The following is a 13,063-nucleotide window of genomic DNA, read 5'->3' as shown; positions in this document are numbered from 1 at the left end:
ATTTCTCACTTCCTCCCACCAGGCCCCAAGCTCTTTCCTGCCACATGGTTGTCACTATTCCCACTCTGTCTGGGACGTGGTTTTCTTGGCTGATGCTCCATTATTAGCAAATGGTCCAGATGCTGGGAGATCGGTCTGTGCCTGTTTGCAGCGTTCTTTGGCATCTTGAACTCCTGGGCTGGCAAGATTCTTCGAGTGCGTCTAGTAATCACAACTCCAGCAAGGGGTGCTGGGGGGCAGGGAGGCGAGCGGATGCAAGGAGCATCCTCAAGGTTCCTGTCTCCTCTCTGTCTGTATCTTGCCTTCGGAGAAGTGACATGGGTGACATGTCCCCAGCATGCTCTAGGATTCTTGGGTCCTTTCTGTGGTTCAGCCTGGGCTGATTCTTGATGAGACCTCCTAAGCCCCGAACATCTTCTTTCCCCAGCTCAGTCTCCTGAGGGTCCTTGGTACGTAATCAGACAGCTCCTCTCTCGCAGGCTCCTGGCAGTCAGCCCAGGACTCTTACGTGGATCCTCCAGCTGCTTCTCTAAGACCCAGTCCCCCATCCACGCTCCTCCAGCTTATCCCTCTCCCACCTGTTGCCCATCTTCTCCCCTCAGCCAGTGTCACCTCCAGTGGTCTGAAAGCCCGTGATCTCTGCCACACCAACTTTTCCGTCTCATCCCGGATGTCCATCCTGAAGCATCTTTTTGCTCTCCTAATTGCTTTCTCCCTATTATTTACTAATTTAGCTCTGGAAAGCATTTGAGACTGCAGATGGGGAAAAATTTTGGTACCCAAAGGCTCTCCATCCTTTTCTCCACTGCTGGGTCCACAGTGCCCACTGTCTCTGCTCCTTCCCGTGGTCCCCCCTGCTTCCCTTTCATGAGCCTTGACGTCTTTCTTGGGCTTCTGTCCCTCATCGGCGTGTGCGTGCCTCTGGGCCTTGTCTCTGCTTCTCCTGTCCCTGTCGTTTCTACATATTAAGTCCCCCTAATGGCTCAATTCTCATTTAAAATCCTCTTCCCTTCTTGGCTCCAAAATGTTGCTTGGCAAACACCCTGGACTCTCTTGTTTTTATATTTTCATTTGTTTCTTCATTGTTATCTTCTTTTGAGCTGTTTGTAAATTGTTCAGGGGAATGAAAGACTCTGTATAAGTTAAGATGACTCAATCTGACTCAGGGAAGAGCGGCTGAGTTTCTCCCTCACTCACCAAAATAAAAATAAGAATACCTTCTAAACACACACCTGTATTTCTCATCTCCCTGACACCCCTCGAATCGCTGGATTCCTAGAGTCCTGTTGGATGTCCATTTGTCTCTGAACTTCTGTTGCTTAAACTCTGCCCTCCTCCCAAAATACCAGGATAGGAACCATTAAAATTTCATGGAATAGTTCTTGCAATCTGGGCTTTATTCAATGAAATAAACACTTAATTACAAACATCTGTTTTAGCCTCAATTCTAATTACTTAATCTAGCCATCTGTAATTTTAATGATTTTCCATGATTTTTGTTCTTTGCTGGGTGATGAATGGGAGTGGCACGTGAAACGAGAGGGAGTGGGTGTCTCCCTTCACGACACTATCTTCTGCTTGCCTGTCACCGGCCAGAAGGGGGTGGTGGCTCGCTGGCAGCCACCTGGCAGGCACTGAGCTTTCTCTTGTGGCTGCCCCTCAATTTAGCCACTCCCTCTCTGTGCCCTGGGAACTGGGCCCCCTTTCCAGCAAGCTCCATCTGGAACACCGTCGGCTGACTGGGAAGTTAAGGAAGAGAAGGAGACACACTCAAGTTGGGAGGAAAAGAAAGAAGAGAGAAGAAAGTGAGAAGAGAGGAGAGAAAGAGGAGCAGAAAGAGAACGAGAAAGGAAGGAGGTGATGGTGACAGAGGAAGGTGGAAAGGGAAGAGTGAGCGGAGGAGGTAAGAAGGGAAAGAGAGAGGAGGAGGCTGATGGGGAGAGGACTGGGCAGGAGAGGGCGCTGGAGGAGAGCGAGGACCGGAGACCGGGTCCCACCGCGACCGCAGCCTCTTTTGAAAGCTGGATGGGGAGACAAGCCAGGCTGTGCTTTCCTGGAACTGGTTATTTCTCGCCTTCCAGCTCCCCAGCAAATGAAAGAGCTGGCTCTTTGTGCTGGGAATTTCCACCCCCAAAGAGACGGGAAGAGGCACCGCTTTCCGAAAGGTAGATGCCGAGGTGAGAAGCCCCGAGGAAGATACGTTGCTGCTGGAGGCTGTGAGCTTCACACGCTCTTCGAGGTGAGGAGTTCCTACGTCACTTTCCCTTCCTCCTCAGAGGCCAGAGAGACCGTAGCTGGAAGGTTCTATGAGCTGCAATGGAGCACCGTCTTTTGGAGGCCCTCCACAGGCCACCTGGCTCTCCTGTGCCTCGGTTTCCTCATTTGTCAAAAGGGGTGCATGGTCACTCTTGTCTGTTATTAGGATGCTGTGAGGAGGAAGAAGAGGTCCGGGGGGGGGGGTGATTCAGCACGCTTCGGCTCTGTGCCAGGCGAGAGCCAGTGAAGGAGGGCACGTCTCCCAGGCTCGAGAGGACGCATGCCCTTTCAATGGCAAGAAAACCAAGGGGCTTGACTTAAGAGAATGCAGATGGAAGCAGGCAGAGAATCTGTGACCCAGGACTGCCTGGCCCCTCCGGCGACCAGTTCTAGGTCTAAGGCTCATATGTCTTCTCCCCACACCACCCCTCCCCTTGGAAATAACCTGCAGTGGGCATGGCACAGCCTAATTTTACTCTTGTCTCCACCCCTCAGCCTGGAGGGAGCCTCCAGAGAACACTTCCTTCTCCGGATGTCCCCCAGAATTCTTGGGGGGCATAGGATGCTGAGGTCTTGGGAAGTCCGAGAGTGGACTGAGAAAGAGAAGAATAAATTCCGTGTTCTACATCTTTTAAACTGCCTGGGGCTGCCACCCCAGGCACCCTATCCTGAGTAAGGAGCACGTCGGTGTCTGGCCCCCTCCCCACCCTGAGACCTTCATACCTGCATGGTGTCCCACCTGCAGTCAATGAGCAGCACTGAGGTTTTTGCTCCCCCCTCCTCCGGAAAGCCTTCCCTGATCTCTCCAGGCAGAACTGAGGGGCTGCCCTCTGCTTCCACGGGCACAGCGTACCCATCAGAACCGCTGGCCTCGAGGCGGAGGCAGACCTTGCTCCCCACGCTGCGGACCCCAGAGGACAGCATTTGTGGCTTTTTTCTGTGGACTGTGGGCTGGAACCCCATCCTTCACCCCGCTCTGTGCTCAGGCCCTTAGCATGGGACTATATTTTTTCCTCTAAAAGGGTAGAGTCTGTTTTCTTACTCCCTGACTCCTGGTTTGTGGGTGTGGTTTTCTTTGGCCAATAAAATGAGGTGGAGGTCACTGTGTGCCCGCTCTGGGAGCCCAGGACTATGAGGAGGTCTTGTGCCTTTCTGCTTGCTTTGCTGCCCCTCTGCCACCAGCATGAGAGTGCCCCAGGCTAGCCTAGGCCTGGAGGATGAGAGGTACCTGGAGCAGAGCTGCCCCCGCTGCCGACCCCCTCATGCTGAGTGAGCTCAGCCAGGTTAGCAGAGCTGCCGGGCCGCTTCAGCCTAGCTCAGCTGATCTCTAGCGGACCCTCAGGTGCACGAGCTACAGAAATGTTCATTGTTGCAAGCTAGCGAGATTTGGGAGTTGGTCATTCCACAGCATTTCTGTTGCAAAAGCTACCTGATATATTTACTAATGCCTCTCCCAGTGTCTGGCAGATGGAATGTTAAAGAAACTCATTTGATGGAGAACTATAAATTGAAGATGGAATCATATCCCATTTTATCTTCATAAGGATCCTCTAAGATGGTTAAGCATAATGAGCCCAAAATTACAGATAAAGAATCTGAGGCCCAGAAGGGTTACTTAGCTTCTTAAGATCACATAGCAAGAAAACACCAAGGCCAGTATCTGAAGCCAGATCCTGTGTGTCCAAGGCCCACCCTCTTTCCAGGACATGTGAGCACAGCCAGAGCCGGCCCCACAGCCCTGTGAAAGGCACTGCCTGGCTGTGGTGTCAGTTCTTTACAAGCCACCCCACCAGATGCCACGGGCCTCCCATCTGCCTGCTCGCGCTCAATGGGAAGATGAATGGAAGGGCTGAGACCCTCAGAGGGAAACTGGCAATGTGGCACCGGGACCTTTAATTTCAAGAGGCCAGACGCCGGATGTGGAACACCTCAGGCTGGAGAGGAGGTCGCAGGTTTTGTTCCTCTCCTAATACTGTGCTGGGAGCCTTTGAAGTGTGCCAACACCTCGTCACAACACTGGAGTGATGACTGCAAGCCCCACAGACCAGACCGGGAGCACAGGGCTGGTACTCCTGACATGGGGGATGCGCCTGGTCCTACCCACGACCCTGTGCTTAAGACGTCCTCACCGCCCCTTAGGCCACCTAACGGGGGTGAGAACTTCCTTCCTTCAGGTGTTTCACCCTGCCGAGCCAAATCCTTCCTATGGATTTATTCCTCTTTCAGGTCTCAAATATCTTGTTGGGATGTGCTCTATAACCTTGAGAACCTTGCAACTCAAGTTCTCACGCCGCCTTCTCCCATCCGGTTCCCTGATCAAAGCTTTGACCCTTTAGAAAATTATATGAGCATCACATAAGCTGCCTCAAGGGATTTTGGGACGCTTAACTGTAACTCGGGTAGGACAGATCTAAAAAGCCAAGCAATCCTGTCTCCTGAGAACCTGCCTTTTAATACATGGACATGATTAGACATTCTTTTTTTTTTTTTTAATGGAGGTACTGGGGATTGAACCCAGGACCTCATGTATGCTGAGCACACGCTCTACTGCTGCGCTATACCCTCGCCCACGAGCAGAGCAGACGTTCCTGACCTGCCTCCCAGAGTAAGGACATCAGACCCAAAGGAGAACAGCCAAGGAAACCTTTGACTCCATCACACACACAGCAGGGGAGGCAAGAGCAGGGAGGAGGAAGACGGGTGAGGCTCTCTGGACAAGCTTCAACCAGGGCCGTGGTCCAGTGCGATGAAAGAACACCAGACCAGGAGACTCAGAATCTAGTTTCACCCACAAAAGGTTTGGTGTTTGCCCTTGAACAAGACCCCCATGCCCCTCTCCCTCACCCCTATTCCCAGCCTGGGCTTCAGCTTTCCTATCTGAGAAATCAGCTGAAAGGCCCATTCAACAGTAAGATGCTTGGATCCTAAACTCAGGTGGGCCTCAGCGACAGTGTGACTGGGAGTCTGGCCACAGACATGCCTACAAGACAACTTGGTGTGTCCAAACCCTCTCTCCCTGCCGACTCCTCCATGCTCGCAGCCTACAGCTCTCTACTATCTCAGATGTGTCCCTTGCAACGCTGCCCAGCACCTCTGCAATCTGATTTTGAGCTGGGCCTGGAGAAGGCTGGAGTCCAGGAGGGTTTGAGCCCGGGGTGGGGACTGGCCCACAGAAAGGGTACACATGGCAGTGAAGGGGCACCAGGGAGGGGCCTGGTGGGCACTTACCGCGGGCCCCGTGAAGGGCACGTGGTCACAGTTCTCCTGCCAGGACTGGTTGAGGCTCTGGGCAAACTCTTGGAAGAAAGCGTGGGACTGGTTGAAAATGGAAAATCCCAGGATGTTGACGCGATCATCCACGAGGCTGTCCATCCTCTGGAGCGAGAACTCCTGAAAGACGCAGCAGTCAGAGCAGAGCAGGGTTAGGAAGGGGAGAGCGGGGTGGACTCGCCGGGGGCACAGCTGGGCGTCTCGTCCTAGCCACACGGACCCCGCTGCCAGGCACTCTGCTAGGTGCTAAGGGTCCAGAGATAACTGAGAATTTTCCTTCAGAGAGCTTACAGTGCTGGGGTGTGAGGAGAGAAAAAAAAGAGAAATGAGCAGAATGATCCCTAAGAAAGGCAAGCGTAAGGTGCACTGGGCAGAGAGAGAAAGAAAAACACTAATGAGCTGCTGGAGGCAAGACTGTGTCCACAGAAGGGGTGATCCTTGAGCTGAGTTTTGAAAGATGCATAGGCATTTTCTGGGTGGAAAGCATGAAATGACAAAGGCTATTCCAGGCAGAAGTCACTGTGGATACAAAGGCATGGGGTGAGACAGCACAGGAGAGCCTGCGGGGCACTTTGACAGAAGCACTGCTCCTCCAAGTTTGTCCACAGAACATCTGCCCTCAGACTTATTGGGGTATCTTTTTAAAAAAGGGACAATTTCTGCACCCCACCTAACATCAGCTAAATCTGGATCTCAGGAGATCAGGTCCAGGAGTCTGCACTTGCAGCAGAGCCCAGGGTGGGATGCACACCAAAGTTTGGGAGTCATGGGGGGAGCGGTGAGAGGTGAAGCTGGAGACATCTGCAGGGGCCTGGATGCCTGGCCAGGGAGCTTGCATGCACTTTATCCTGTCGTGATGGGACCTGAGGGCACCATCAGCCAAGGAGTGACAAAATTGAACCCAAGAATCTCAACCTGAAGGTCTGCAGGTAGGGCTGTGCCTTCACCTGTGGGTATTAGTTTTTATTCATTCAACAAACATTTAAGTGTTTATTATGCGCCAGACAGAAGCACAGAGGATGTTTTGGACACAGACGATTTGAACAAGGGATGCATTTCCTGACGTCCAGGAACTCGCAGGTTAGGGAGGAGACAGGTTGTAAGTAAACAAAGAAATACGTGTGTCAGATGTCAGATATTGACATGGTCAGTGTCAGATACTGATGGGGGGTTCAGGTGGGGGTTGCTACTTTAGATGAGGTAGTAAGAGAAACCCCACCTGGGGCAGTGACATTTAGATGCTCAAGGGAATTCGCACAGGATACACGGCCCTCACCCAATCACTTGACCTGGACCACGTGTTGTCTCAGCTAAAACCTGCAGGTGTGAGTCTCACTGAAGACACTGTCACAGGGAGAAGAGTCACCCTGCTCAGGGAGGGCTGAGCTCAGAGCCCAGATCCCCCAGGGCCTGCCTTGGCCTTATACCAAACCAGGCAAAGAGGGTGTGGGCCACTTGGCTCACCAATCCCCGCTCCTGGGATGATGCCTTCAAATGCAGGTCAGGCCATCCTCGCTCACAGAAGTCACACTCATCACACGTTCATTCCAAGCACCTGGCACACGGCCCGCACGTGGTCGGCACTTGGTCGTCAGGCCTCAGGACTCACTCGTCAGCCTCTCAGCCTCACAAGACAGATGGCAGGTGCCCTGGGCTTACTTTCTGGCTGGGTAAAAACATGGCTTTCCTTAACACGGCCTCCTGATCTTAAGACTTAGCTCCTCCCGGCCCCTGGCATGTCCCCGGCATCCTCACTCACACCCACAGCCCGGCCAAGCCCTCGGGCTGCAGGCCTGAGCTCTCCTGCCCAGAGTCCAGCCTCATTAGTTGCAGCCTGCAGATTGAAGTTACAAAGAATCCTTTGGAGCCACCAACCCCTGACAGTGTGGAGTCAGATGAGGATTAAGTGTGCTTTGGATCCTTCCACGTTCCCGTCAGGGGAGCGCAGACGTGCCAGAGGATGTATTGATTCATAAGCTGGCATTATCTCCTGCCTCTCTGACAGGGCAGCTGCCCAGGCACTGTGGGCTATCAGCAGACACGAGGGGGCAGATGGCTTATGAGAAGAGATGCATCCGGCAAGGGGGAAGGAGAGGGGGCGGGAGCGCAGAGCCAGGCGGCTGTCAGGCAGTCAAGGGGCCTGACCCGCCACGGTTGGTGTGGGAGGAACTGGAAGATGTGCCCTCTCCCTTGGCTTCCTTGTCAACATGGGCAGCTTATCGCTGCTACACCCCCCTCCCCCTCCTCTCCCCACATGCACACCCTGGTGGAAGGAGGCGCATTTCAAGGACATCCTGACTCCTTGACGGACTCACAGCGGCAGTAGTGGGGATACAGTGAGTAAGGGCTTGGGTGCTCAAACCCAGGCTCCACACCACGCGGAATTGCACGACCTTCAGGAAGCAGTGTGACTGTCAGGATCTGGGCTTCAGGTCCTCATTTAGTAAAACGGCAACAATAATGACAGCAACCTCAGCGGTTGTTCAAGGAACAAGTAAGATGCACAAGCAAGTCTCATCGTATCTGGCACACGAGGAGTGTTCAACGTGTGACAGTTACCGAAACACGACCGCGAGATGGCGGGCGGCTTCTGGCTCCCTGCTTCTTTAGTTCCACTTGTCTTGGAAACCTGAGTCAGGAAGGTGTTTCCTTGAAATGTACATCCCAGGCAGAGCAAGGATGAACAAATGAGTTACAGACACTTAGGCACAGCCCGTCCCAAAGTCAGCTGGTCTGTCTTCCTGCCTTTTAATTCCTACCTTCTCATCCCTCAATTATATCCTATTTTCAAAGGCCCCCTTAAGATAAAAAAGATCCAGGAGCTTCCTTGATAATCCATTCTATTTATAATGACTCATGGGAGAGCTTATGAAAGGACAAGAAAGGGGGCGGTGTGTTCTCTTATTGTAATTCCCGGGGACGCTCTAGGCTTCTACGCTGAGCAGCCTCACAGTTAGGAAATATTTCTCTATGTCTAAACTTACACTTTCCTGCTGCTACTGAAGCCTGGTATCTAAGCGAGGACGGGGAATAGCTGACTATCGTCAGTTCATATGCAAAGAAAATCTCCTCTAGTTCATATGCAAAGAAAATCTCCTCAGCCAGTATTTCTCCAAGTACGTTCCTCTGGACACTAGCTTTCCCAGGAGGGGTTAGCAGAAATTTCATGAAAACAAGGTTCCACGTTCAAATAAGGTGAGCAAACATTGCTGTTCCATCTGCCTTTTCAAGATTCACAATGCATACTGGCATATTAAAGGGTTAAAGAGGTCCTACAGCAAAGCAGTTTAATTTTGGTTAACCCAGAACTTCCCAAACATATTGACCATGGAACACTTCCCCCTTCTCCAAATCTATGCCTCGCATTAGTGTTCTGCAGAACGCACTGTGGGAAATGCTACCCTAAACGTATTCAGGGAAACATGCACTATAACCCTCAAATCAAGTGGTGGAGACATTTTGCTGAGACGGATATTTCACAAAATTAATCAATTTCAGGATGGGAGGGAATTAAAGGCCCTCTGGCTCCTGCCGCCTGCCGTGAGCTCTGGCTAAAAATGTGCACCAGGCTCACTCAGGTGCCCTGTGCTCCCCCAGCCACACCACCTGGCGGGCTCACAGTGACCTTAACTGAAATGACAAAGGGTTAAGAGCCCTGGGGTGGATCAGGTTCTCACAGGGAGCTTGAGTCTCTTACAAATGTCCCGAAGGAAAATCCCAAGGGTCCCCACTTCCAGTGGGAGTGGACTCCACCATCGTCCTGACACCAGGGGGACCAGAGTAAAGAACGAGGTAAATGGACAGCTGGTGAGTTCGGGGGGGTGGTGCAGAGACCAAGCTCAAGTCTTCTATTACTCAAGGGTGCAAGGCTTTGCGACAGCCCTTGTGGTGCCATTACATTTTCATGCTGTGGCCTCTTTCTCCCAAGGCCTGTGTGTTCCTCGAGAGCAGAGATGTGCCTGCCCTGTTCTTGCGAGGTGGGAAGCCTTATAAAAAGACCAGCAAGACCTCCAAGCAGGGCCACTACTCTTGTGCAGGCACCATCCGGTTCCCTGGCCCAGACGCTCTATTTCACTTTTTGCCTCTGAAATGGCTTACTTACCCCTAAAATTCTATTGGTTCCCTGAGCTCACTTCTGATTGGTTATTTCCTTCACTCCTGCATGGTTATTACTCTCACTTCTGATTGGTCCACTTCCCTAACTTCTGATTGGTCCATTTGTAGTACTTCATTTGCATAGAGCTCACTCCTGATTGGTTATTTCTCTCGCTCCTGATTGGTCTATTTCTATGCAGCTTGTTCCCGGTTGGTCAACTTCTTTACACTTTATTTGCATATGATGTTGCAAAGTGTAAAACTGGCAGCTTATAAAGGCCTGTGTAAACCTACAGACAAGGTCCAGAGCTTGGAGTGTTAACTTTTCTGGGCCTGCTGGTGTAATAAACCTGAGTTCTCCAACTGTCTGAGTGCTGCTTGGTCTCTCGCCTGGATCCAGGTTGCTGTCACAACTGAGCTGTGACACTGAGCTGTAACACTGAGCTGTAACACCTTTTTCCGCAACACTGGAACCCCACGCTGCACTCAGCATAATGCCTGATACCTAGATGCTGTTTGGCGAATGTTGGTTGAGGACAGGTGATTGAAGACGTTTCAATGCCCTGGGGTTCTCACTCTGCCGACACTGTTCATAGTCTTACCCCTACAGGAGATGTTAAGAATACAAGCAGAATTTTGATACCAAGCTCTGATTGTCCTCTGGAAGTTGCCGTATTGTATTTTGAAAAACAAACCCCTGACAGCTTGTTTTCTCATCACCTGGCTTTCTTGTTAAAAAAAAATTTTTAATGTGCACATGCATGTATATGTGAGCATGTGTCTGTGTGTGTGTGTGACTCCTTGAGTGTACAATGATTTGCAGGGGACTGAAGAACTACAGTTGAAGGTCACGTCACAGGCACGAGCGACTACAGGGGAGTGTTACCCGGAATGAAGGTGTTTAGAACAGGCCTGGAGGATGGCCTCAGGCATAAAGGCTTGAGAACAACGTGAGTGCTGCGGCTCAGCTGAGTGGCCCTCACTTTCTCCACCAGCTGTGACATTTCCAATGTCCTGGCTGACCCCCAGGCATCCACTCGCCGGTCAGCTGTAGGGGCCAGGGCAGACTGTGGCTGGGGGGACAAGGTCAGCTGACTGGAGCGTTTCATGATCCAGATTCACTCCTGTGCTTGGCTTTAAGGAGAAAAGCTGGAAACCAAAACACAAGTCCAGACCATGTCCTTAGGTCAAGTCCATCTCCTAACCCTTCGCTGCCTAGGCCTGGGTCCAGGTAGAATGGGGAGGTGGGGGACATGTATTTTATTCTCTCTGCCCAGCAGCCTGTTCTCCCTTGTATTTCTAACCCACCAAGAACATCACTATTGCCCTCTTGCCACCTAAGCTAAAAACTTCAAAGGCAGCCTCAACCCCCTCCTCTTTTAACTTCACATGTAGTGGTTGCTAAGTCTGTCAAATCTGTCTCCTAAATGTCTGTTGCATCTGTCCCTTCCCTTCCAACCCCACCAGGTCAGGCCTTCATCATTTCTCCTTTGCAAATACCTATTTATTAAGTGAACCACTCTTCTGATCTCAGGAGATGTGGCCACCACATTGCACAACTCCCCAGATGCCGTTCACCTCACTCACAACATGAATGGTGCTCCCTGGAGTTGCATGCTGTGGCCATCTCATCAGGAAGCAGCAGGATACAGTATAGAGGGCATGCGTTTTGAAATGAGACAGTCCTGGGTTCAAATCCTGTTTCGTCATGTACTGGTTGGTGAAATTTGAGCAGGTCAGTAACCTTTGAATTTCAGTCTGCTCACCAGAACAACCACCTTGCAGGGATAGTCCACGGATAGTGGGCACTCAGGACAAGCGCGGTCCATCCTCCGTGTCGCCCTGCTCCTTCCTTCTCCTGGGTCCTGACAAGGGGAACTGTCTGGCCTGGGGGCTTCTCCTCCCTCCTTCTCATCTCCCTTTTCCTCCTCACTCTGCAGGAGGCTATTCTTAGCTACTTGTCAATACAAAAAGTTTTGCTAAGTAAGTCACCATAGGTGTTAATTGCTATGTGTGTCTATTTGTGTCGAGACAGAAGGCTTGAGTTGAAGTTCCAGATCTTCCAACCATAAATAATTATAACAAAGCAATAATTATAATAATAATAACTCCCACAATTTATTGACCACCAACCGTGTGCCTGGCAGAACTAAGCACTTCAGATAAATGATCTCAATCCAACCTTACAGAAGCCCTATGGCATGGGAGTTATCACCATTTTACAACTGAAGGAACAGAGACCCAGAGGACTGAAGAGGCTTTCCCAAGGCCACACAGCTGTATTCGGGGCTGAACGCACACCCAGACACAGCTGACTTCAGAGCCAGTGCTTTGAGCCCCATACCATTTACCGCTGTGTGGCCTCAGGGTGTGGGGCACCAAGGGAGGGAGGCACTACGAGTTCACTGTGGTTGTGCTGTACAATAGTTGGCAAAATTGAATTAAAATTCACTTTGAAATCTACAACTCAACTTGAAGACCAGTGACTTCTGATCTAAGATTTGCAGCTACAAAATGAACACGGGTAGTCCAGGGGAGTAAAGGGATTACTGAACATCAACTAAATCTCTGCCTGAGAAGGATTTTAATTACAAATGGGCCTGCTGATTGGCGTGGGCTTCAGACGGAGCAACTAAACAATGATCCTGAGAAGATGGGAGAGGTGAGATTCGCCCCACACCATGTCTGTTCAGCAGGAAGGACCCTGAGAAGGAATACGAGTAAACACCAGCCAGCAGATGGGGAGGAATTAGAAACAAACGCAGAGTCATTGAAGACAGGAATGGCTACGAGGCACAGAGAGGTAGGCAGTCAAAGGCAGCTGCATGGACTCGGCCGACTTCAGCTGAGAGTGGCTCAGGAGCCTCTGTCATCCTAGTCACCATCATCTGAGCCACAAGCGCTCCCCTGCTGGCCCGTGGGCCGTCTCACTCATTGCTGCATCCCTAGTGCATAGAAACTTAGTGAAACTGAGTGCTGGTTCTTTGGTTTAATTAAATGATTAGGAGAATGACTGTGTCGGAGAGAGCGGGTATGGGTTTGGAGTTACAACCTTTTCGATCGTATACTATCTATTGGTATTTTGTCATAGTTTTCTTCACTGAAACCCCAAATTCCAAAAACCAATCTTTGCTCCTTAACTTTTTAATCTCTTTTTTTTAATCTCTTCTAATTAGACGAGATTCCTCATTACAAAAGAGGGGAAATCACACTCCACAGTGTCAGCTATGAGTCTTAAAAAGAGGTAACATATAGGAAAGTGCCATGTAGATTGGAAATATGACACGAAAGCCTTGAATTATTAGTATTATTAGTGTTAACAATAAAATAGCCCAAGGAATGCATTTTGCATGCATTTTCAGACGTTAAAAGGCCATGATGAAGACAGTGTAGGGAGGGAGCCTTCCTGAACCCTGTAGTTTATGCCATGAAGGAAAGTCTC

General features: G+C 50.8%; 1 protein-coding gene and 1 long non-coding RNA gene across 2 annotated transcripts in view; one reads left to right on the top strand and one right to left on the bottom strand.

The window, feature by feature from the left end:
- The window catches only part of GRIK4 (glutamate ionotropic receptor kainate type subunit 4), a 387,595-nt gene that overhangs the window by 99,882 nt on the left and 274,650 nt on the right, over positions 1-13,063 (bottom strand). Inside the window, 1 exon segment of the mRNA XM_074356846.1 lies at positions 5,485-5,646. Within this exon segment, the coding sequence (XP_074212947.1) occupies positions 5,485-5,646 (162 nt within the window).
- Positions 294-3,831, top strand: LOC123611930 (uncharacterized). The gene is made up of 3 exons (XR_006719038.2): positions 294-1,903; positions 2,082-2,239; positions 2,752-3,831. It is a non-coding gene; the product is annotated as an uncharacterized LOC123611930 (long non-coding RNA).

This window comes from Camelus bactrianus, chromosome 33, assembly GCF_048773025.1.
Source record: "Camelus bactrianus isolate YW-2024 breed Bactrian camel chromosome 33, ASM4877302v1, whole genome shotgun sequence".
NCBI lineage: Eukaryota > Metazoa > Chordata > Mammalia > Artiodactyla > Camelidae > Camelus > Camelus bactrianus.
The sequence above is the reverse complement of the archived record's forward strand: the minus strand, read 5'-3'. Positions and strand labels throughout refer to the sequence as shown.